At 40.0% G+C, this 23,959-nt stretch overlaps 2 protein-coding genes across 2 annotated transcripts in view; one reads left to right on the forward strand and one right to left on the reverse strand.

The window, feature by feature from the left end:
* pmpcb (peptidase, mitochondrial processing subunit beta) lies at positions 1-10,087 on the forward strand. Its single transcript, XM_079581315.1, has 13 exons — positions 1-102; positions 1,733-1,870; positions 1,992-2,078; positions 2,162-2,291; positions 4,016-4,214; positions 4,285-4,364; positions 5,816-5,928; positions 5,993-6,136; positions 7,245-7,405; positions 8,522-8,607; positions 8,692-8,780; positions 8,855-8,930; positions 9,900-10,087. The coding sequence occupies exons 1-13, from the start codon at positions 19-21 to the stop codon at positions 9,962-9,964; spliced, it is 1,452 nt and encodes a 483-aa protein (XP_079437441.1). The 5' UTR covers positions 1-18; the 3' UTR covers positions 9,965-10,087.
* Positions 10,006-23,959, reverse strand: part of dnajc2 (DnaJ (Hsp40) homolog, subfamily C, member 2) — a 24,608-nt gene continuing 10,654 nt past the window's right edge. Inside the window, exons 9-16 of the mRNA XM_079581314.1 lie at positions 21,375-21,524; positions 21,197-21,285; positions 21,053-21,122; positions 18,888-19,069; positions 18,713-18,813; positions 15,865-15,975; positions 15,634-15,788; positions 10,006-10,182 (exon numbers count right to left, since the gene is read on the reverse strand). Of these exons, the coding sequence (XP_079437440.1) occupies positions 10,114-10,182; positions 15,634-15,788; positions 15,865-15,975; positions 18,713-18,813; positions 18,888-19,069; positions 21,053-21,122; positions 21,197-21,285; positions 21,375-21,524 (927 nt within the window). The 3' untranslated portion in view covers positions 10,006-10,113. The remainder of the gene's footprint in view (positions 10,183-15,633; positions 15,789-15,864; positions 15,976-18,712; positions 18,814-18,887; positions 19,070-21,052; positions 21,123-21,196; positions 21,286-21,374; positions 21,525-23,959) is intronic.

A 23,959-nucleotide genomic window follows, 5' to 3' on the forward strand; every position in this document is an offset into this window, starting at 1 on the left:
GGTCGAGGGTGAAGCAACATGGCGGCGTCCTGGAGGAACCTCGCATGTCTGGGAAGAACGGCGATTAAAAGACATTTACTGAACCACAGTGCTTCACTCAGGGTGAGGAGTTCATTCACTGGTGTCTGGAAATAAAACGGAACAAGGAAGTTAATAGTGTGGACATGAAGAGGCGTAATTCGTGCTGTTTTCAAGGTTTTGAAGACTGTTACATCAGAATGTGCTTTGCGTTGTTGTGTTTTGGTAAAACATGACAGATACTATTCGGGATTGTAGGGTTGTTTTAACTGCTTTCCGGAATCCTTTTAACCTCTTACTTACCTGAACCAAATACAGTCTGTCCTCTTTGGCCATTATATAGGCCTGTGTAACTCCTCATTTGAAAGCTAAGACCCACAAAACTGATCTTTTTCCTCGTGTTGTTGCTGTGTTGTGTCACCTTTATGTTTTTTTGTTTGTTTTTTTGGTCACATTTTTGTTGAGTTTTTGTCACTTTTTGGTTGAATTTTTGTCACTTTTTGGTTGATTTTTTGTCACATTTTTGTTGAATTTTTGTCACTTTTTTGTCACTTTTTGGTTGAATTTTTGTCACTTTTTTGTTGAATTTTTGTCACTTTTTTGTTGAGTTTTTGTCACATTTTTGTTGATTTTTTGTTGAATTTTTGTCACTTTTTTGTTGAATTTTTTTCACTTTTTTGTTGAATTTTTGTCACTTTTTTGTTGAATTTTGTCATTTTTTGGTTGAATTTTTGTCACATTTTTGTTGAATTTTTGTCACATTTTTGTTGAATTTTTGTCACATTTTTGTTGAATTTTTGTCACATTTTTGTTGAATTTTTGTCACATTTTTGTCAAATTTTTGTCACCTTTTTGTTGAATTTTTGTCATTTTTTGGTTGAATTTTTGTCACTTTTTTGGTTGAATTTTTGTCACTTTTTTGTTGAATTTTTGTCACTTTTTTGTTGAATTTTTGTCACATTTTTGTTGATTTTTTGTTGAATTTTTGTCACTTTTTTGTTGAATTTTTGTCACTTTTTTGTTGAATTTTTGTTGAATTTTTGTCACTTTTTTGTTTAATTTTTGTCATTTTTTGGTTGAATTTTTGTCACATTTTTGTCGAATTTTTGTCACATTTTTGTTGAATTTTTGTCACATTTTTGTTGAATTTTTGTCACATTTTTGTTGAATTTTTGTCACATTTTTGTTGATTTTTTGTCACATTTTTGTCGACTTTTTGTCACTTTTTTGTTGAATTTTTGTCATTTTTTGGTTGAATTTTTGTTGAATTTTTGTTGAATTTTTGTCACATTTTTGTAGAATTTTTGTAGAATTTTTGTCACATTTTTGTCACATTTTCGTCAATTTTTTCGTCAATTTTTCGTCTTTATTTTGTCAATTTTTTGTTATTTTTTGTCACATTTTTGTCATTTTTTTGTCCATTTTTTTGTCCATTTCTTGTGACATTTTTGCCACTTTTTCATATATTTTTGATGATTATGGCATTTGTTCCATTCTAATCATGACTTGCAGTTTGCAAATGTAAACAAACCAAGGCCCCTGGATTAGTGGATATGGTTAATGCTTTGTGGGAAATGCTTATTATTTTCCAGTGGGTGATGTAGAATGATCAGGTTCGTGGTGTAATGCCTCATTTGAAAGCTAAGCCCTGTCATGGTGGCTTGTTTGCTGGAGCAGTGCAGTGTGGTGGTGATGTTTCGTGCTTCTCCTCCAGCTCACAGCGGGACCACGGCGGCCGTTGGCGGTTCAGGCGGCGCAGCACGTGGCTCTGAACGTCCCGGAGACAAAGGTGACCACGTTAGAGAACGGGCTGCGAGTGGCGTCTGAGGACTCGGGTCTGTCCACCTGCACCGTGAGTCCACACAAGCTCCAGTGCCAGAATAAACCGTCTTTTAAACGGTTCAGAATCGCAGCAGCGTCTCACAATAATCCCCCAGACGGACCGCAGTGGTGATAATCTCTGGTTTGCTCAGGTCGGCCTCTGGATCGATGCTGGAAGTCGGTATGAGAACCAGAGGAATAATGGCACTGCACATTTCCTGGAGCACATGGCCTTTAAGGTGAAAGATCATGACTTCATTATTGTTCAAAGGTGCGACCTGATCCCCCCCCCCACTCATCGTAAACGCCTGTGTATCTGCAGGGCACCAGGAAGCGCTCTCAGCTGGACCTGGAGCTGGAGATCGAGAACATGGGGGCACATTTGAACGCCTACACGTCCAGAGAGCAGACGGTGTACTACGCCAAGGCCTTCACCAAAGATCTGCCCAGAGGTACGTCACAATCAGATTATCAATCCATACATCTGTTGCAGTGGTGGCGTTAAGAATACATTTATACTTACCAGTGGCGGCTGGTCAATGGCTTCAATTATATTTTACTTATAAACATTGTTTTTAACTTCAAAAACATATGCAGAATAATCAAACTAAACGTATTGTTAGTTCAACTAATAAATAAAAGAAGCATGGAATTAATTTATGCTTTTGGAAAATATTTTTTCTGACTAAATGAAATAAAAGTGTAACGATAGTCACTATACATGTTTGTGTTTTGCACCAACAGAACCAGAACAAAGGCAGGAGGTGTTTCCTCTTTGATTTCATGTTTTAGTCCCAGACCTGCTGTGGTTTCATTATGAGCCTCAGAACCACAGGTTTAAACCAGTATAAACATCAGACAAATGATCCGCTCAGAAATAATGTGCAGCTCACGTTATGAAGAGAGTCCTCCTCCTCCTGTAGCACCTGGAGCTCCTCCTCCTGTAGCACCTGGAGCTCCTCCTGTAGCACCTGGAGCTCCTCCTCCTGTAGCACCTGGAGCTCCTCCTCCTGTAGCACCTGGAGCTCCTCCTCCTGTAGCACCTGGAGCTCCTCCTCCTGTAGCACCTGGAGCTCCTCCTCCTGTAGCACCTGGAGCTCCTCCTCCTGCACCTGGAGCTCCTCCTCCTGTAGCACCTGGAGCTCCTCCTGTAGCACCTGGAGCTCCTCCTCCTGTAGCACCTGGAGCTCCTCCTCCTGTAGCACCTGGAGCTCCTCCTCCTGTAGCACCTGGAGCTCCTCCTGTAGCACCTGGAGCTCCTCCTCCTGTAGCACCTGGAGCTCCTCCTCCTGTAGCACCTGGAGCTCCTCCTGTAGCACCTGGAGCTCCTCCTCCTGTAGCACCTGGAGCTCCTCCTGTAGCACCTGGAGCTCCTCCTCCTGTAGCACCTGGAGCTCCTCCTCCTGTAGCACCTGGAGCTCCTCCTCTGTTTCCCTCAGTGAATGAATGACGTTCCCCTCTCCTGTCGTAGCTCCTCCTCACGGTCCTGAATCTTCTCTCCATCAAATGTCCACGTCCTGGGACAGAACTGTCCAAGTCAGTGAGGGTTTGTCACAAAGTGTGAGATGAACAAGCAGCAGCTAAAGCAGACGAGCTAGTTAGCATCGTCATGCTACCTCCAGGAAAGTCCGTTTAGACGTGACTTCTGACGGAAGAAAGTCTGAAGTCCATGAGTTTGACTAAATCCTTTCACCTCCTCTCAGGAAACAACACGAAGCTTCTCCGTCTCTCAGATGAGAAGTTTTACATTTACACATACATTTGTCTTGATGCTAACTGCACAATCGCTGTAATGTACCGGTATTTCTGGATTAGAAGCCAATTTTTTTCCCCACGTTTTGAATCTCGCGGCTTATTCAACGGTGACTTATATTTGTGTTAATATCGTGTCGTGTTATCAATAGTTGTGCCCCTGGGTCCAAAAGCACTCGGTTATTGTAGTGACAGTTCTCTGACGTGAGAAAGACGCAATAACAGCTCCAGATCCAAACATTTTAAACCTTTTAAAATATTCAATGTGTTAGTGGGCGGGACTTATGAGGAAGCAGGAGCTGATGAGTCAAATCCAAGAGTTCTGATTGGTCCCCTGCACTGGCCTTGAGGCTCTGTGTGAATCCTCTCTCTCTGAATGGCTTGATTGATTGATTTTGTTTTAACATTCTCCCTCCTCCCTCAGCGGTGGAGATCCTGGCCGACATCATTCAGAACAGCACCCTGGGGGAGGCGGAGATCGAGCGGGAGCGCGGCGTCATCCTGCGGGAGATGCAGGAAGTGGAGACCAACCTGCAGGAGGTGGTGTTCGACTACCTCCACGCCACGGCCTACCGCTCCACGGCCCTGGGGCGCACCATCCTGGGCCCCACGGAGAACATCAAGTGAGCGGAGCCTAGAGGGGGCACTGGGGGGACGGGGGTTCATCCATGTGTTGATCCATCTGTGTTCCAGGACCATCAACAGAGGAGACCTGGTGGAGTACATCACCACGCACTACAAAGGGCCCAGGATCGTGCTGGCGGCTGCTGGAGGTACGACTCTACAGCAGTGACTTTACCTCGTTCTTTAAGTCAAAGAAAATGCCCCGTTAGACACATTTGAAAGTGTCAGTTCAGCATCAATTCTTTCATAAGTCATAGATGTCGACGACCTTTGGGATAAAATTTGGAAAAATGGCAAAGTTGATGCTACGACGTTCTGTGACTGACGAATACGAAGACTCCAGAACAGTGTTTCTTTAACCTCTGAACTCCCGCCTGAACCGAGAGCATTTTCTCCAGTTCAGCTTTACCCAAATCCTGTAGGTCAGGGTAACGCCTCAAGCTAAGATCTACAAAGCTCAACTAAATGGATCTTTCTCCTCAAGTCATCAGATTTTTTTCCATCCTTTTTTTGGGGGGGGGTTTTCAACTCATTTTTTTGTAATTTTTTTGTCTTTTTTTTTGTCACATTTTTTGTGTTTTTTGTATTTTTTTGTCACATTTTTTGTCGTTTTTTTGTCTTTTTTGTATTTTTTTGTCACATTTTTTGTGTTTTTTGTATTTTTTTGTCAAATTTTTTGTCATTTTTTTTTGTCTTTTTTGTATTTTTTTTTGTCACATTTTTTGTCATTTTTTGTATTTTTTGTCACATTTTTTGTGTTTTTTTTGTCTTTTTTGTGTTTTTTTGTCACATTTTTTGTCATTTTTTTGTCACATTTTTTGTGTTTTTTGTATTTTTTTGTCACATTTTTTGTCATTTTTTTTGTCTTTTTTGTCTTTTTTTTGTCACATTTTTTGTCATTTTTTGTATTTTTTGTCACATTTTTTGTCGTTTTTTTGTCTTTTTTGTATTTTTTTGTCACATTTTTTGTCATTTTTTTGTCACATTTTTTGTGTTTTTTGTATTTTTTTGTCACATTTTTTGTCTTTTTTTTGTCTTTTTTGTATTTTTTTGTCACATTTTTTTTGTTTTTTGTCACATTTTTTGTCATTTTTTTGTCACATTTTTTGTGTTTTTAGTATTTTTTTCGTCACATTTTTTGTGTTTTTTGTCATTTTTTGTCACATTTTTTGTCACATTTTTTGTATTTTTTTGTCACATTTTTTGTAAAAAAAAAAGAAAAAAAAAAGAAAAGGAAAAGCATTGTATCGCAATATGAAGTGCTCATAGCGATACATCGCAACATCATTAAAGTCCTCGTCAGACATAGATCGACAAACTCCACAAAAACAGAGAGAAATAAATAAATAATAATAATTTTAAAAAGTACTGGATTCATAAATGTCTGGAATTTCTTTTTAAGACTTTTTATTGTGTGGGAGAGGTTACGGGCGAGCAGTAATAGTAACATCCCTCTCCTCCTCGTTCATAAACATCGCACTTATACAAACAGGAACCAAACTGTGAGTTAAACACTGTCCTGAGAGTTTTTCTACTCATCATTTAATGTGGTCACAGTGTTGTTTTGTTCACCGAGCCTCCTCCTCTCCTCCCCCCTCAGGAGTGTCCCACGACGAGCTGATCGACCTGGCCTCACATCACTTTGGGAAGCTCCCGGGCCGTTACGAGGGCGAGGCTCCGGCCCTGCCCCTGTGCCACTTCACCGGCAGCGAGGTACGACACCGCCTGAAACCGAGGAACCGCTCCTCAAACGTGACCTGATCCCCCTCTGTGACAGATCCGTGTGCGGGACGACAAGATGCCCCTGGCTCACATGGCCATCGCCGTGGAGGCCGTGGGCTGGTCTCACCCCGACACCATCCCCCTCATGGTGGCCAACACTCTGATCGGGAACTGGGACCGGTCCTTCGGAGGAGGAGTGGTGAGATGTTAGAGCCAAGAAGATGTTTATTTTAGCTCGTTATTAAAATGTTTACAAGACCAGCCTTTTTAGTGCAGCTTTTAAGCCCTTAACTCCCACCTGAACCGAGCACTTTTTCTACAGTTTGGCTTTACCCCAATCCAAAAGCTTCAGGAAAAAAGCTGTGAAAATAGCAACAAAACTGAGACGAAAACATTGATGAAAAAGTGGCAAAAATGTCACAAAATTGTCACAAGAAATTGACAAAAAATGACAAAAAAATGACAAAAAAAGACTTGAAATGTGACATAAATGTGACAAAAAATTGACAAAATATGATAAAAATATGACCAAAAAAAGAAAAAAAAAAAAGAAAAAATATGTGACATAAATGTGATAAAAAATTGACAAAAAAATTACAAAAAATTACAAAAATATGATAAAAATTTGACCAAAAAATGACAAAAAAAAGACAAAATAATTGACAAAAAATGAAAAAAAAGAAGAAAAAAAATTGACTAAATGTGAATAAAAAAAATAAAAAACTTAATAAAAAATTGACAAAAAAAGACTTAAAATGTGACATAAATGTGATAAAAAATTGACAAAAAAATTGACGAAAAATGTGACAAAAAATTGACAAAATATGATAAAAATATGACCAAAAAATGGAAAAAAAAAAAATATGTGACATAAATGTGATAAAAAATTGACGTAAAAATTGACAAAAAATTACAAAAAAATGACAATAATATGACAAAAATTTGACCAAAAATTTGACAAAATGTGAATTAAAAAAATACAAAAATGTGATAAAAATTTGACCAAAAAAAAGACAAAAAATGTGACATAAATGTGATTAAAAAAAAAGTTGACGAACAAATTGACCAAAAATTGTGACAAAATGTTACAAAAAAATTACGAAAAATTGATAAAAATTGGACCAAAAAATGACCAAAAAAAATGAAGAAAAAATTACAAAAAAGCCACAAAAATGAGTTGACTACCCAACCAAAAAATGATGGGAAAAAAAAATCTAACATGAGGAAAAAGATCCTCTCGGTTCAGGCGGGAGTTCAGAGGTTAAACAACCCATTCGTGAAAGCGCTGTCTGCCTGTGTGTGCTCAGAACCTGTCCAGTAAGCTGGCGCAGATGGCCTGTCAGGGAAACCTCTGCCACAGCTTCCAGTCCTTCAACACGTGCTACACCGACACCGGCCTCTGGGGGCTCTACATGGTCTGTGAGCCGGGCACCGTGGGCGACATGATGCACTACACGCAGATGGAGTGGTGCGTTCTTCTCCCCTCAAAGAACAAGAGCATCAAAAGTTACTTAATGCACCTTGTAACAAGTATTGGAAGTATCGATGCTTAGTCTTGCAGCACAAAGTATCGCCATCCAAATCCGATCCGATGTTTTGTCCCAGTCCTACTGTTTTCTGGTTCTGTAAGACAATTAATTTAGTGTAGGTTGAACATTGAAAGGACGATGTGATCAGAGCTGTGAGTCGATGGCCAGTAGCATGAAATAAACGTATTTAACCTCTTAACTCTTTTCTCCAGTTCAGCTTTACCCAAATCCTGTAGGCCAGTGTAACGCCTCATTTGAAAGCTAAGACCTACAAAACTAAATTGATCTTTTTCCTCACATCAGATTTTTTTTCATCACTTTTTTGATTTTTTTTTGGTCCATTTTTTTGTCAATTTTTAGTCAATTTTTTGACCATTTTTCGTCAATTTTTTCTCACTTTTTTGTCAATTTTTTGTCAATTTTTGTCCATTTTTTGACACTTTTTTTTGACACTTTTTTGACCCTTTTTCGTCCATTTTTTGTCACTTTTTTGTCAAATTTTTGTCACTTTTTTGTCACATTTTTGTCCATTTTTGTCATTTGTTGTACATTTTTTTGTCAAATTGTTCTAAATTTTTCGTCAAATTTTTCTCATTTTTTTATGTCAAATTTTTGTCCATTTTTGTCATTTTTTTGTACATTTTTTGTTGAATTATTCGCATTTTTTTGTACATTTTTTTGTACATTTTTTGTCACTTTTTCGTCAAATTCTTATCACTTTTTTGTCAATTTTTTCTCACTTTTTTGTCACATTTTTGTCCATTTTTGTAATTTTTTGTACCTTTTTTTTGTCAAATTCTTATCACTTTTTTGTCAAATTGTTCTAAATTTTTCATCAAATTTTTCTCATTTTTTTTTTTGTCATTTTTTTGTACATTTTTCGTCAAATTTTTCTCATTTTCATCCTCGTTTTCGTCTCCGTTTCGTTGCTATTTTCACACCTTTCTTCCAGAAGCTTTTGGGGTAAAAGCTGGAGAAAATGTGCTCGTTTCAGGCGGGGGTTAAGGGGTTTAAACGAATTGTTCCTTCGCTTGAAACGGACTCTCTGCCCTCAGGATGTCGCTGTGCACGAGTGTGACGGAGGCTGAAGTGGCCCGAGCCAAGAACCTGCTGAAGACCAACATGCTCCTCCATCTGGACGGTGAGGAGTCTAGTTTTATCAGAACGTGTGCACAACAGGAACCTCTTTTTCTGATGATTTTCTTTCTTTCTATCCATCTTCCAGGCTCCACTCCGATCTGCGAGGACATCGGCCGGCAGATGCTCTGCTACAGCCGGCGGATCCCCCTGCACGAACTCGAGGCTCGCATCGACGTGAGCTGCTCTTGTTTTCAAACACGATGCGTCCGTTTGCAGCATCACTAATGTGTGTTTTTCCACCGCGTTAGGCCATCGACGCCACAACCATCAAGGACGTTTGTACAAAGTATATCCACAACAAGGCTCCGGCCATCGCTGCAGTCGGTGAGGCAACCTGATGGACACGACCAGTGTATTAACCTCCGACCACCCGCATTCTCTCCTCTATGCCATTGTCGTCACTTTTTTACTTAATTATTATTAATGTATTATTTTTTGCTGCTCTTTTGTCTCTTTTTATGCTGGATTTTTGTCACTTTTTGGTTGGATTTTTGCCATTTTTTTGCTGGATTTTTGTCTTTTTTTTGCTGGATTTTTGTCACTTTTTTGATGGATTTTTGTCTTTTTTTTGCTGGATTTTTGTCATTTTTTTACTGGATTTTTGTCACTTTTTAACTGGATTTTTGTCACTTTTTAACTGGATTTTTGTCTTTTTAACTGGATTTTTGTCGTTTTTTTTAACTGGATTTTTGTCACTTTGTAACTTGATTTTTGCCATTTTTTTGCTGGATTTTTGTCATTTTTTAACTGGATTTTTGTCATTTTTAACTGGATTTTTGCCATTATTTAACTGGATTTGTGTCACTTTTTAGTTGGATTTGTCATTTTTTAACTGGATTTGCCATTTTTTAACTGGATTTTTGCCATTTTTTAACTGGATTTTTGTCACTTTTTTTTAACTGGATTTTTGCCATTATTTAACTGGATTTGTGTCACTTTTTAGTTGGATTTGTCATTTTTTTAACTGGATTTTTGTCACTTTTTAACTGGATTTTTGTCACTTTTTTGCTGTTTTTTTCATTTAACTGGATTTTTGCCATTTTTTAACTGGATTTTTGTCACTTTTTAGGTTGGATTTTTGTCATTTTTTGCTGTTTTTTTTTTCCATTTAACTGGCTCTGTCATTTCTTAACTGGATGTTTGTTGCTTTTTTGTTGCGTTTTCCTCCTTTTCTTTGTTTTTTTTTTATCTGTGTTTTGAAGAAGCTTTTAGATTTGAAGAACAGTAGAAAACATGTTCAGGCGGGAGTTACGAAGTTAACCTTTAACCTCTTTCTGCACCTTCCCCCCTCAGGCCCCATCGAGCAGCTGCCCGACTACGACCAGATCCGCAGTGGCCTGTTTTGGATGAGAAGCTAAACTCACAATGTAAAAAAATAATAAATGTACAGTAAATAAAAGCTCAGACTATTTAAGACCGTTGTAGTTTTATCCTCCTTTTTAATGTTTTCTTAGAAAATAAAGACCAACACAATAATGTTAAAATAACTAGTTTCTTCTGCGTGGTGTCATTTCTTGCTCTTCGCTGCCACCTGCTCCTGAGCCGCCTTCTTGGCTTTGACCATCTCTACCAGTTCCTGAAGAAGAGAAGAAGAACATCAGTAAAACACGACAGACTGGTGACCCGCTCACGGCCCATAGCTACAGTACGGCTGCACAGAAGATTACAACTGTTTGAAAGACCTGTTGTGTTGTGATTCTGTGCTGATGTTGTGTCGTAATAGAGTTCGGGAAAGTCTACAGTTACCACGGAGATCGGCCATCTTTGCAGCTGTTAGCATACATTTCCATTGACTAACATTGGATAAAAACAGTTTATAAAGTGGAGAAAAAAGCCGTGGATCAGCTCCATCAGCTGCTGAGATACTGCTGGTAAAAACATCAAACTCACTCAAGTGTTTTAATGTGAACAAAAACTCCAGTATTTTAACTTTTAAAATCTCCACTAGTTTACAATTGCTGCTAATCCCATAATGTTTAGCGATATGACGTCACATTCCCGAACTCTAAAGCTGCGGAGACCAGCCTTCAGTGACCGGCTAATAACCCACACAAAATAGTCCCGTAGTCTGGCAGATTTAGTGAGTTTAGTCAATGAGAAAAACATTTATTATAAATGTTAGGTTTGTGGGACCCTGGTATAAGCGGATTAAACAACGAGGAGCCGCGTTAGACGTTATAATGCAGGAGGAACAACACTATAACGTCTAATGCGGCTCCTTGTTGTTTAATCCTTACTTATCTTTCAACTGTTAGGAACTCTAATGAACTCTACAAGTTACATGAGTGATCAAACAGTAATAATAATCCCACATTTATATAAAAGTAACAAATAAATAAAGCAAAAGGGCCAAAAAACAGAAATCAAAGTGCCATTTCTTATCCTGACAAGGGTTATTGTGGCTCAGAGTGGGCGTGGCTCGAGGGCCGAGTGAAGCGTCCGTTGCTGTTGTGGGCGGATGTGCGTCAGATATACGGGCGTACCAGAAACACGCAAATAGAAAGGTTCCGGCTCGAGGGAAAAATGTATTAAGTAAGGGATAATGTATAGAACGCTGGTCATTATCGGGAAAATAAGCACCGACATCAAAAAAGTGACAAAAATACATCAAAAAAGACAAAAATCCAGCAAAAAAAGAAAGAAAAATCCATCAAAAAATTGAAAAAATCCAGCAAAAAAATGAATTTGAAAAAAAATAAAATTGAAAAAATAAATAAATAATTATAATAGATTTTTTGCGATTATGCTAATTTTGTAATCGTTTACTGTTGTAATCGAAATCGTAATCGAATTTCGATTAATTGCACAGTCCTCCTCACCTTGTACCTCTTCACACAGTCCTTGTACCTCTTCACACAGTCCTCCTCACCTTGTACCTCTTCACACAGTCCTCTCACCTTGTACCTCTTCACACAGTCCTCCTCTCACCTTGTACCTCTTCAAACAGTCCTCCTCCTCACCTTGTACCTCTTCACACAGTCCTCCTCACCTCGTACCTCTTCACACAGTCCTCCTCACCTTGTACCTCTTCACACAGTCCTCCTCCTCACCTTGTACCTCTTCACACAGTCCTCCTCACCTTGTACCTCTTCACACAGTCCTCCTCTCACCTTGTACCTCTTCACACAGTCCTCCTCCTCACCTTGTACCTCTTCACACAGTCCTCCTCTCACCTTGTTCCTCTTCACACAGTCCTCCTCTCACCTTGTTCCTCTTCACACAGTCCTCCTCACCTTGTACCTCTTCACACAGTCCTCCTCCTCACCTTGTACCTCTTCACACAGTCCTCCTCCTCACCTTGTACCTCTTCACACAGTCCTCCTCACCTTGTACCTCTTCACACAGTCCTCCTCTCACCTTGTACCTCTTCAAACAGTCCTCCTCCTCACCTTGTACCTCTTCACACAGTCCTCCTCCTCACCTCGTACCTCTTCACACAGTCCTCCTCCTCACCTTGTACCTCTTCACACAGTCCTCCTCTCACCTTGTTCCTCTTCACACAGTCCTCCTCTCACCTTGTTCCTCTTCACACAGTCCTCCTCACCTTGTACCTCTTCACACAGTCCTCCTCCTCACCTTGTACCTCTTCACACAGTCCTCCTCTCACCTTGTTCCTCTTCACACAGTCCTCCTCACCTTGTACCTCTTCACACAGTCCTCCTCCTCACCTTGTACCTCTTCACACAGTCCTCCTCTCACCTTGTTCCTCTTCACACAGTCCTCCTCACCTTGTACCTCTTCACACAGTCCTCTCACCTTGTACCTCTTCACACAGTCCTCTCACCTTGTACCTCTTCACACAGTCCTCCTCTCACCTTGTACCTCTTCACACAGTCCTCTCACCTTGTACCTCTTCACACAGTCCTCCTCTCACCTTGTACCTCTTCACACAGTCCTCCTCACCTTGTACCTCTTCACACAGTCCTCCTCTCACCTTGTACCTCTTCACACAGTCCTCCTCACCTTGTACCTCTTCACACAGTCCTCCTCACCTTGTACCTCTTCACACAGTCCTCCTCCTCACCTTGTACCTCTTCACACAGTCCTCTCACCTTGTTCCTCTTCACACAGTCCTCCTCCTCACCTTGTACCTCTTCACACAGTCCTCTCACCTTGTACCTCTTCACACAGTCCTCCTCCTCACCTTGTACCTCTTCACACAGTCCTCTCACCTTGTTCCTCTTCACACAGTCCTCCTCCTCACCTTGTACCTCTTCACACAGTCCTCCTCACCTTGTTCCTCTTCACACAGTCCTCCTCCTCACCTTGTTCCTCTTCACACAGTCCTCTCACCTTGTACCTCTTCACACAGTCCTCCTCTCACCTTGTACCTCTTCACACAGTCCTCCTCACCTTGTACCTCTTCACACAGTCCTCCTCACCTTGTACCTCTTCACACAGTCCTCCTCTCACCTTGTACCTCTTCACACAGTCCTCTCACCTTGTACCTCTTCACACAGTCCTCTCACCTTGTACCTCTTCACACAGTCCTCTCACCTTGTACCTCTTCACACAGTCCTCTCACCTTGTACCTCTTCACACAGTCCTCCTCTCACCTTGTACCTCTTCACACAGTCCTCTCACCTTGTACCTCTTCACACAGTCCTCCTCTCACCTTGTACCTCTTCACACAGTCCTCCTCACCTTGTACCTCTTCACACAGTCCTCCTCTCACCTTGTACCTCTTCACACAGTCCTCCTCACCTTGTACCTCTTCACACAGTCCTCTCACCTTGTTCCTCTTCACACAGTCCTCCTCCTCACCTTGTACCTCTTCACACAGTCCTCTCACCTTGTTCCTCTTCACACAGTCCTCCTCCTCACCTTGTACCTCTTCACACAGTCCTCTCACCTTGTACCTCTTCACACAGTCCTCCTCCTCACCTTGTACCTCTTCACACAGTCCTCTCACCTTGTTCCTCTTCACACAGTCCTCCTCCTCACCTTGTACCTCTTCACACAGTCCTCCTCACCTTGTTCCTCTTCACACAGTCCTCCTCCTCACCTTGTTCCTCTTCACACAGTCCTCTCACCTTGTACCTCTTCACACAGTCCTCCTCTCACCTTGTACCTCTTCACACAGTCCTCCTCACCTTGTACCTCTTCACACAGTCCTCTCACCTTGTACCTCTTCACACAGTCCTCTCACCTTGTACCTCTTCACACAGTCCTCACACCTTGTTCCTCTTCACACAGTCCTCTCACCTTGTACCTCTTCACACAGTCCTCCTCCTCACCTTGTACCTCTTCACACAGTCCTCCTCACCTTGTACCTCTTCACACAGTCCTCCTCTCACCTTGTACCTCTTCACACAGTCCTCTCACCTTGTACCTCTTCACACAGTCCTCTCACCTTGTACCTCTTCACACAGTCCTCCTCTCACCTTGTACCTCTTCACACAGTCCTCCTCACCTTGTACCTCTTCACACAGTCCTCCTCACACCTTGTACCTCTTCACACAGTCCTCCTCACCTTGTACCTCTTCACACAGTCCTCCTCTCACCTTGTACCTCTTCACACAGTCCTCCTCACCTTGTACCTCTTCACACAGTCCTCCTCACCTTGTACCTCTTCACACAGTCCTCTCACCTTGTACCTCTTCACACAGTCCTCTCACCTTGTACCTCTTCACACAGTCCTCCTCACCTTGTACCTCTTCACACAGTCCTTCTTGCTCCTTGTACCTCTTCACACAGTCCTCCTCTCACCTTGTACCTCTTCACACAGTCCTCCTCTCCTTGTACCTCTTCACACAGTCCTTGTACCTCTTCACACAGTCCTCCTCCTCACCTTGTACCTCTTCACACAGTCCTCCTCACCTTGTACCTCTTCACACAGTCCTCCTCACCTTGTACCTCTTCACACAGTCCTTGTACCTCTTCACACAGTCCTCCTCTCACCTTGTACCTCTTCACACAGTCCTCTCACCTTGTACCTCTTCACACAGTCCTCTCACCTTGTACCTCTTCACACAGTCCTCCTCACCTTGTACCTCTTCACACAGTCCTTCTTGCTCCTTGTACCTCTTCACACAGTCCTCCTCTCACCTTGTACCTCTTCACACAGTCCTCCTCTCACCTTGTACCTCTTCACACAGTCCTCCTCACCTTGTACCTCTTCACACAGTCCTCTCACCTTGTACCTCTTCACACAGTCCTCCTCTCACCTTGTACCTCTTCACACAGTCCTCTCACCTTGTACCTCTTCACACAGTCCTCCTCTCACCTTGTACCTCTTCACACAGTCCTCCTCACCTTGTACCTCTTCACACAGTCCTCTCACCTTGTACCTCTTCACACAGTCCTCCTCTCACCTTGTACCTCTTCACACAGTCCTCCTCACCTTGTACCTCTTCACACAGTCCTCTCACCTTGTACCTCTTCACACAGTCCTCTCACCTTGTACCTCTTCACACAGTCCTCCTCTCACCTTGTACCTCTTCACACAGTCCTCCTCACCTTGTACCTCTTCACACAGTCCTCCTCACCTTGTACCTCTTCACACAGTCCTCTCACCTTGTACCTCTTCACACAGTCCTCCTCTCACCTTGTACCTCTTCACACAGTCCTCCTCCTCACCTCGTACCTCTTCACACAGTCCTCCTCTCACCTTGTACCTCTTCACACAGTCCTCCTCACCTCGTACCTCTTCAAACAGTCCTCCTCCTCACCTTGTACCTCTTCACACAGTCCTCCTCCTCACCTCGTACCTCTTCACACAGTCCTCCTCACCTTGTACCTCTTCACACAGTCCTCCTCACCTTGTACCTCTTCACACAGTCCTCCTCACCTTGTACCTCTTCACACAGTCCTCCTCACCTTGTACCTCTTCACACAGTCCTCTCACCTTGTACCTCTTCACACAGTCCTCCTCCTCACCTTGTACCTCTTCACACAGTCCTCCTCACCTTGTACCTCTTCACACAGTCCTCCTCACCTTGTACCTCTTCACACAGTCCTCCTCCTCACCTTGTACCTCTTCACACAGTCCTCCTCACCTTGTACCTCTTCACACAGTCCTCCTCACCTTGTACCTCTTCACACAGTCCTTCTTGCTCCTCCCGGGCACGGCGGCGGCGATCTTCTCCCAGCGCTCGGCCGTGCTCACCGGGTACGACTTCAGCGCCTGCTCCAGGAGCTTCTGTTCCTCGGTGGTCCAGGGGGCGGCGCTGTTCTCTGCGGCTGGGGGGACAGGGAGCGGTTAAAGGGGTTCTTTTGGGACTCTTCCCTCGGCGGGGGTTACGCGGGCTCGTCTTACTGTCGAATCTCTCGGAGGGGACGGCGTTGTCGATGGAGGGGGCGACACACGCGTGCTCCTTCTTGAACTTCTCGAAGGCTTTCTTGTTGATCTCGTCTTTCTGGTTTGGGTCTAAACACACAACAAGAGTCAGTTTAATCCCACACAAAGAATAGTTCTTAAATTCGAAGAACACCTTGTTTATGTCTTTAAGTGTATTTGTAATTTTGTACTTTTACCTCATCTCTTGGAATTGTTTTCTATTGTTTTCCTTTGACTATATTTCTGTTGTTGTTTTTTATTTATTTATCTTTATTTATTTATTTTTTGTAGATTTTGTCTAGGTATTTTGGAGGGGTTTGGGAGGACCATGGAGCAAGTTTGTTTTGTCTGTGTGACTGTCCTAATGTGTGTTTTGTCATGTCTGTGTCCTGTCTTTTAATGTGTAACAAGTGTTTTGTGTTAATGGACCCCCTCGCAAACGAGATGGAACATCTCAAGGGGCATTCCATAAATAAACTTACTTGAACTTACTTGAATTGGGGGGAAAAACATGAGGAAAATGTTTGAAAATGTTGCGGAAGAATTGGGGGAAAAGGTGGACAAACTGGTTATTAATGTAAAGTGTTTTTTTTGGTTGTTTCATCATTTAAAAAAAGAAATGAAATGGAATTTTTCGCACTGTAAGGCGCACATGAAAGCCTTGAACCTCTCTTTTGACACATTTTTGTCATTTTTTTTGTCACATTTTTTGTCAATTTCTTGTGACATTTTTTGCCACTTTTTCATCAAATTTTTCGTCACATTTTTGTCTCATTTCCGTCATTGTTTTCGTCTCAGTTTTGTCGCTATTTTCACAGCTTTTCCCCAGAAGCTTTTGGATTGGGGTAAAGCCAAACTGGAGAAAATGTGCTCGGTTCAGGCGGGAGTTAAGGGGTTCATTTTAACAGTGCGCCTTTTGTATCAATTTCATTCGTCCTGCATCGCGCCTTTGTTTACAGGCAAACCAGCATTAATTTAAGCCTTTTTGGTTGTGCGATTTCTGGCGTTCTTCTATCGTTGAAATACTGGTAGAGAAAAACTGTAACGATTCCGAGCCCGAGACTAAAGTGCAGATGTCATTAAAGAATGGAATGAAAACAGCCCTAAAGTTTAGTCCAGTAAATAAGGATGCAGTACACTTTTTGACCACCAGCGCCAAATTGGGGGCGCTGTTTCACTCCTTTCGCAAAGTTAAGGAAACACTGTTGTGGCGTCTTGGTAATTATCAATCACAGAGCTTTGTAGCTTCAGCTTTCACAGTTTTCCAACTTTTATTGCAAAGGTTGTTGACGTCGACAACAGTATATGTTAAAAATTGACTTTTAACCCCTTGACTCCCGCCTGAACCGAGCACATTTTCTCCAGTTTGGCTTTACCCCCAGTCCAAAAGCTTCTGGAAAAAAGCAACAAAACTGAGACGAAAACAATGGTGGAAATGTGACAAAAAAGTGAGAAAAATTGATGAAAAAGTGGCAAAAATGTCACAAGAAATTGACAAAAAAAGGACAAAAATTTGACCGACAAAATGACAAAAATGTGACAAAAATATGATAAAAAATTGACGATAAAATGACCAAAAAGTCACAAAAACACCCACAAAAAAATGATGGAAAAAAAATCTGATGACGTGAGGAAAAAGATCCTCTCGGTTCAGGCGGGAGTTAAGAGGTTAAAAGAACTGATGCTGAACTGACACTTTCAAAATGATCTAATGTGGCATTTTCTTTGAGTGAATGAATGAGGTAAAGTCACTGTAGGTGCAGGTGTTTGTTTTTTTGGCACTTTATTGCTACAATTGTTGATTTTGTTTTACTAAAACTAGGCCTTTGCCGTAGTTACCACTTGTTTTGATACAGCATGTTATTTGAAATCGATAAATATTTTTTTTCAAATTTTTTTTTTCAATTTAAAAAAAAAAAAAATTTTCTTCTAATTTTTAATTTTTGTCTTTTTTTTGCTGGATTTTTGTCTTTTTTTTGCTGAATTTTTGTCTTTTTTTTGATGGATTTTTGTCTTTTTTTTTATGGATTTTTGTCACTTTTTTGATGGATTTTTGTCTTTTTTTGCTGGATTTTTGTCATTTTTTTTTCTTGATTTTTGTCTTTTTTTTGCTGGATTTTTGTCTTTTTTTTCCTTGATTTTTGTCTTTTTTTCCTTGATTTTTGTCTTTTTTTTTCTTGATTTTTGTCTTTTTTTGCTGGATTTTTGTCTTTTTTTTTGCTGGATTTTTGTCATTTTTTCTGCTGGATTTTTGTCATTTTTTCTGCTGGATTTTTGTCATTTTTTTGCTGGATTTTTGTCTTTTTTTCCCTTGATTTTTGTCTTTTTTTTCCTTGATTTTTGTCTTTTTTTCCTTGATTTTTGTCTTTTTTTTTCTTGATTTTTGTCATTTTTTTGCTGGATTTTTGTCATTTTTTCTCTTGATTTTTGTCTTTTGATTTTTGTCTTTTTTTCCTTGATTTTTGTAATTTTTTTCCCTTGATTTTTGTCATTTTTTTCCCTTGATTTTTGTCTTTTTTTCCTTGATTTTTGTCTTTTTTTTCTTGATTTTCGTCTTTTTTTTTTCTGGATTTTTGTCTTTTTTGGCTGGATTTTTTTAAAGGCAACAAATAATCGTTTGAATAATCGTGATTTCAATTATGACAAAAATAATCGTGATTATTATTTTTTCAATAATCGAGCAGCCCTACTCACAGGCACTTTTTCATTTTGGCCTCTGAGACTAAATGTTTAGTCCCTCTGTCTGCACATGCGCCTCGTGTACGTTCCCCCCGTCTTTAGCCGCTGTGTCTTTGTGAATGAGCGTGGGAAACGCCGCCGCACTGACCCAGCCTCTGCAGGTTCTTGGCCTTGTTGATGACGTCTTTGGCCGTCCTCTTGACGCCGCTGGTGGAGTGGATGTTCATGTAGTTGGCGATCACCTCCCACCTGCGGAACAGAGGAAGTCACACACCTGTTCCCTCTTTGCTCTCTGGTGTTTGGCGCTGTAGCTCCGCCCTCACCTGGCGTTGGTGCCGGCGGGGAACAGGTTGACGGCCTTGATGAGCAGCTGCAGGTCGTCCTGGCTCCAGCCCTTCCCCGCGGAGCCGCCTCCCCCCGCGGCCTCCCCCGAGGAGCGCGCCTGCTGCTGGGCGTGGACCTCGGCCTCGCGCTCCCTCTGCAGCTGCTGGTTCACCTCCTCCACCTGACGCACAGAGGGGGACGCTGACTGAGATGCACCCACACCCACACCCGCACCCACACCCTCACCCGCACCTACACCTACACCCACACCCACACCCGCACCCACACCCGCACCCTCACCCTCACCCTCACCGTTCTATGCACAACACCCTCTTTTTTTCTATTATCGGCTCGTTGCACAATGTGGCTACGCTACTTCCTCTGAGCTGAAGCTGTGGGCGCGAGTACTTCCTGTTCCTGTTCATTTCCATTAAGATGAGCTCAGACCAGTGAGTTCCTGGTAGAAATATTTCCATAGTTTATGTTTGTGAGGATCAGGGAGTTTGTCTTGAAGCTAATTTAACCTCTTAACTCCCGCCTGAACCGAGAGGATCTTTTTTCCTCATGTCATCAGATTTTTTCCCCATCATTTTTGGTCACTTTTTTTTTTTTTTTTTTTTCAGTTTTTTATCAATTTCTTGTCACATTTTTGTAATTTTTTGGTCAATTTTTTGTCACATTTTTTCACATTTTAGTAATTTTTTGGTTCATTTTTTGGTCAATTTTTTGATCCATTTTTTATCACATTTTTGTAATTTTTTGGTCAATTTTTTGTCACATTTTTGTCACATTTTTGGTCAATTGTTTGCAACATTTTTATCACATTTTGTCACATTTTGATCATTTTTTTGCCACATTTTTATCACATTTTTTGTAATTTTTTGGTTCATTTTTTGGTCAATTTTTTGGTCAATTTTTTATCACATTTTTGCAATTTTTTGGTTCATTTTTTGTCACATTTTTTGTCACATTTTATCACATTTTTGTAATTGTTTGGTCAATTTTTTGTCACATTTTTGTCACATTTTTGGTCAATTGTTTGCGACATTTTTATCACATTTTGTCACATTTTGATCATTTTTTTGCCACATTTTTATCACACTTTTCTCAGATTTTAGTGATTTTTTGTCAATTAAAAAAAAAAAAAAAAAGTCAAATTTGTATCACATTTTTGTATTTTTTTGTAACATTTTGTCTCATTTTTTTTTATCACATTGTCATTGTTTGGTCAAATTTTTATCATATTTTTGTATTTTTTTGTCACATTTTTTCGTCAATTTATTACATTTTTGTCATTTTTTTGTGACATTTTTGCCAATTTTTCAACAATGTTTTCTCACTTTTTTGTCAATTTTTGGTAATTTTTTTGTCTATTTTTTATCACATTTATGTCACATTTTATGTCTTTTTTTGGTCATTTTTTGGTCAAATTTTTATCACATTTTTGTAATTTTTTTGTAATTTTTGGTCATTTTTTTGTCAAATTTTTATCACATTTTTGTAATTTTTTTGTCCTTTTTTTGTAATTTTTGGTCAATTTTTGGTATTTTTTTTGTCAATTTTTTATCACATTTATGTCACATTTTATGTCTTTTTTTGTCATTTTTTGGTCAAATTTTTATCACATTTTTGTAATTTTTTTGTATTTTTTTTGTAATTTTTGGTCAATTTTTGGTAATTTTTTCGTCAATTTTTTATCACATTTATGTCACATTTTATGTCTTTTTTGGTATTTTTTTTGTCAATTTTTTAACATATTTATGTCACATTTTATGTCTTTTTTGGTCATTTTTTGTCAATTTCTTGTGACATTTTTGCCACTTTTTCATCAATTTTTCGTCCCTTTTTTGCCAACGTTTTCTCACTTTTTTCTCACATTTCCATCATTGTTTTCGTCTCAGTTTTGTCGCTATTTTCACAGCTTTCTTCCAGAAGCTTTTGGTTTGGGGTAAAGCCAAACTGGAGAAAATGTGCTCGGTTCAGGTGGGAGTTAAGGGCTTAAAGCAGAACTTGTTTACCTTAAAGAGGGGGTTTTCTGCTTTTTTCAGTCCCACAGCACCAGTCTATATCACACTACAATGATGACAAACCTTCTGTTGGTCTGTAAATGCAGTAAATTAGAATAACTGCCTTGTATAAAATGTCTCTCTCAAAATGGCCGTACCTGCTTCTCCACCGCCGCCTTGCCCTCCTCTCTGCACCCAGACGCCAGGACTTCGTTGAGCGACTGCAAACTGAGCGTGAAGCACAAAAAGCGCAGGTTAAAGCACGGGATCAGCGGCTGCTTCTGTAAATCATCGGCGTTTACCTGGTGAGCTCCAGGCGGTCGCACAGCTTCTCCACCTCCTCCATCATCTTCACACTGTCCACCTCGTCGTCCGTGAAGTAGTTCCAGGTCTGGGAGAGAAAAGGAAAACACAAACGTTCGTCGAGTCCGGGATGTGGTGAACAAAGCGGCGTGAGAGTGTGTGTGGGGGGGGCGGGACCTTGCAGCTGGTGCGGAGCTTCTGCCGCTCCTTCTTGATGGCCTTCTTCTGGATGTCCTTCTCCTTCTTGGCCTGGAGAGCCACCTGCTTGGCCTCCTCCTCCTCCTTCTCCCGGGTCAAACGCGCCGCCTCCAGCTCCGCCTGGCGAGCCTGAGACACAGAGACGTTTGAGACGCTGGAGCGAGCGGGGTCTGGTCTGTGGTCCTGTGGATGGAGCTTATATACTAGGGCTGCTCGATTAAAAATGACAAAAATACAGCAAAAAAGTGACAAAAATCCATTAAAAAAGTGACAAAAATCCAGCAAAAAAAAGACAAAAATCCATTAAAAAAGTGACAAAAATCCATCAAAAAAGTGACAAAAATCCAGCAAAAAAAGTGACAAAAATCCATCAAAAAAAGTGACAAAAATCCAGCAAAAAAGTGACAAAAATCCATCAAAAAAGTGACAAAAATCCATCAAAAAAGCGACAAAAATCCATCAAAAAAGCGACAAAAATCCATCAAAAAAAGACAAAAATCCATCAAAAAAGTGACAAAAATCCATCAAAAAAAGACAAAAATCCATCAAAAAAGTGACAAAAATCCATCAAAAAAGTGACAAAAATCCATCAAAAAAGTGAGAAAAATCCATCAAAAAAGTGACAAAAATCCATCAAAAAAGTGACAAAAATCCATCAAAAAAGTGACAAAAATCCATTAAAAAAAAAAGACAAAAATCCAGCAAAAAAAGACAAAAATCCATCAAAAAAAGACAAAAATCCATCAAAAAAGTGACAAAAATCCATCAAAAAAGTGACAAAAATCCATCAAAAAAGTGAGAAAAATCCATCAAAAAAGTGACAAAAATCCATCAAAAAAGTGACAAAAATCCATCAAAAAAGTGACAAAAATCCATTAAAAAAAAAAGACAAAAATCCAGCAAAAAAAGACAAAAATCCAGCAAAAAAATGACAAAAATCCCAAAATTAAAAATAAAAAAAAATAAAAAAATAAAAATAAAAATAAAAATAAAAAATTATAATCGATTTATTGCGATTATGCTAATTTTGTAATCGTTTACTGTTGTAATCGAAATCGTAATCGAATTTCGATTAATTGCACAGCCCTATTATATACTGTGGTCAGTGTTGGACGGGGAACAGCAGGGGGCGCTTTATCAGGACGTTCATGTTTACAAACCCATTACATAAAGTTATTCCCTCTTAACTCAGGTTTTTCAAGACCCACAGAAAATGTAGGTCTACGTCAACACGAAACCACCAAAAGAAAGATCAGATTCTCTTCTTTCATCTAAAAAAAACCTCTTTCCATTCTGTAGTAATCGTCCGTGGAAAACAGGTGAAATCACCCAAAATGCTGTTTTCTGACCAAAACGCTGAGAAAATGAAAAATGAAAGAGCATGTTTAACACCAGACATGCTCAAGGCTATGGAGGACCCTGGCTGCCAAAACGAGAAATATATACAGAAATAAATAAATACATTTAAAAAAGATAAAGTTTGCAAAGAAATGTATGCAATTATGAGAATAAGTGCATTTATTTCTGTATTTATTTTTTAATATATTTTTTTAATTTATTTATATATTTATTTATTTTTTATTTATATATTTATAAAAAATTATATATTTATTTTTTAATTTACATATTTATTTATTTGTATATGTATTTATTTCTCTATTTAATTATTTATTTATGTGTTTATTTCTCTATTTTTATATTTATCTATTTCTCTATTTATTTCTATAGACGTCATTGGCAGTCAATGAGTTAAGTTACCAGGATCAAAAATCCAGTTAAGACGTATTTAAGGCGAGACACTTTAGGTGAAAGTATTGATGTTTCCCGCAGTGGTGGAAGTGGAGATTTGTATCTATTTTCCTCCCTTTACATCTTAGTTTTCATGTCAGATATAAAAATGATGATGTTTATTTTATGATGTTTTGTCTGCGAGGTGGAGGTAACCAGGAAGTAGAAAGGCCGTCTTTCCCGCGGGTTTTCATTCATAAATATTGACAGATTTGACATCCACGTGTCCTGCTAAGGGGCCCCGTGATGACGCTTTCACCCAAATATGGTGTTTTTCCTCCTACGAGACGCTGGAGCGGAAAAGTGGAAGAACGGGCCGAGCATGCGCACTCGCTACAAAACTTCAGGGCTGGTTTTCTCTGAATGAGAGAAGCCGCACTCGGGCAGAGCCTGAGCCCTTATAGAAGCTCCCACAGACTCCACACTTTACAGGCTGAGACACAACAAGATTCTGAAGGTTTTTTCAGAGGGATTTTTTAATATCTAATTCCTAGCCTGATTTATTCAGCTTTGAAACCAGAAAAACAGGCGAGTTTTTACAGATTTTTTCACTGATGATTAGTTTATTGAAAAACTAAACAAAATATCCAAAATCCCCTTAGAGTTACTAATATGTCAATAAAATAAAACCATTTTAATCGGGCTCAATTCATTATTTTGATTTTGTTGCCCAAAATATAGGCAATTTTGGCCATTTTAATGCTCAAAATGCCTTATTTTTTGTGATGTTTTCACATAAAAACATGACAGAAAAAAATGCAATACATTTTTTCTCT

Source organism: Gobius niger (genome assembly GCF_951799975.1).
Source record: "Gobius niger genome assembly, chromosome: 22".
Taxonomy (NCBI): Eukaryota; Metazoa; Chordata; class Actinopteri; order Gobiiformes; family Gobiidae; genus Gobius; species Gobius niger.

Bases quoted from the DNA above. Each gene is read 5' to 3' on its own strand.
- pmpcb (XM_079581315.1), top strand. From the start codon at position 19: ATGGCGGCGTCCTGGAGGAACCTCGCATGTCTGGGAAGAACGGCGATT. The intron at 4,215-4,284 runs GTGAGCGGAGCC...TCTGTGTTCCAG, and splicing joins GGCCCCACGGAGAACATCAA to GACCATCAACAGAGGAGACC. The intron at 8,781-8,854 runs GTGAGCTGCTCT...CCACCGCGTTAG, and splicing joins AACTCGAGGCTCGCATCGAC to GCCATCGACGCCACAACCAT.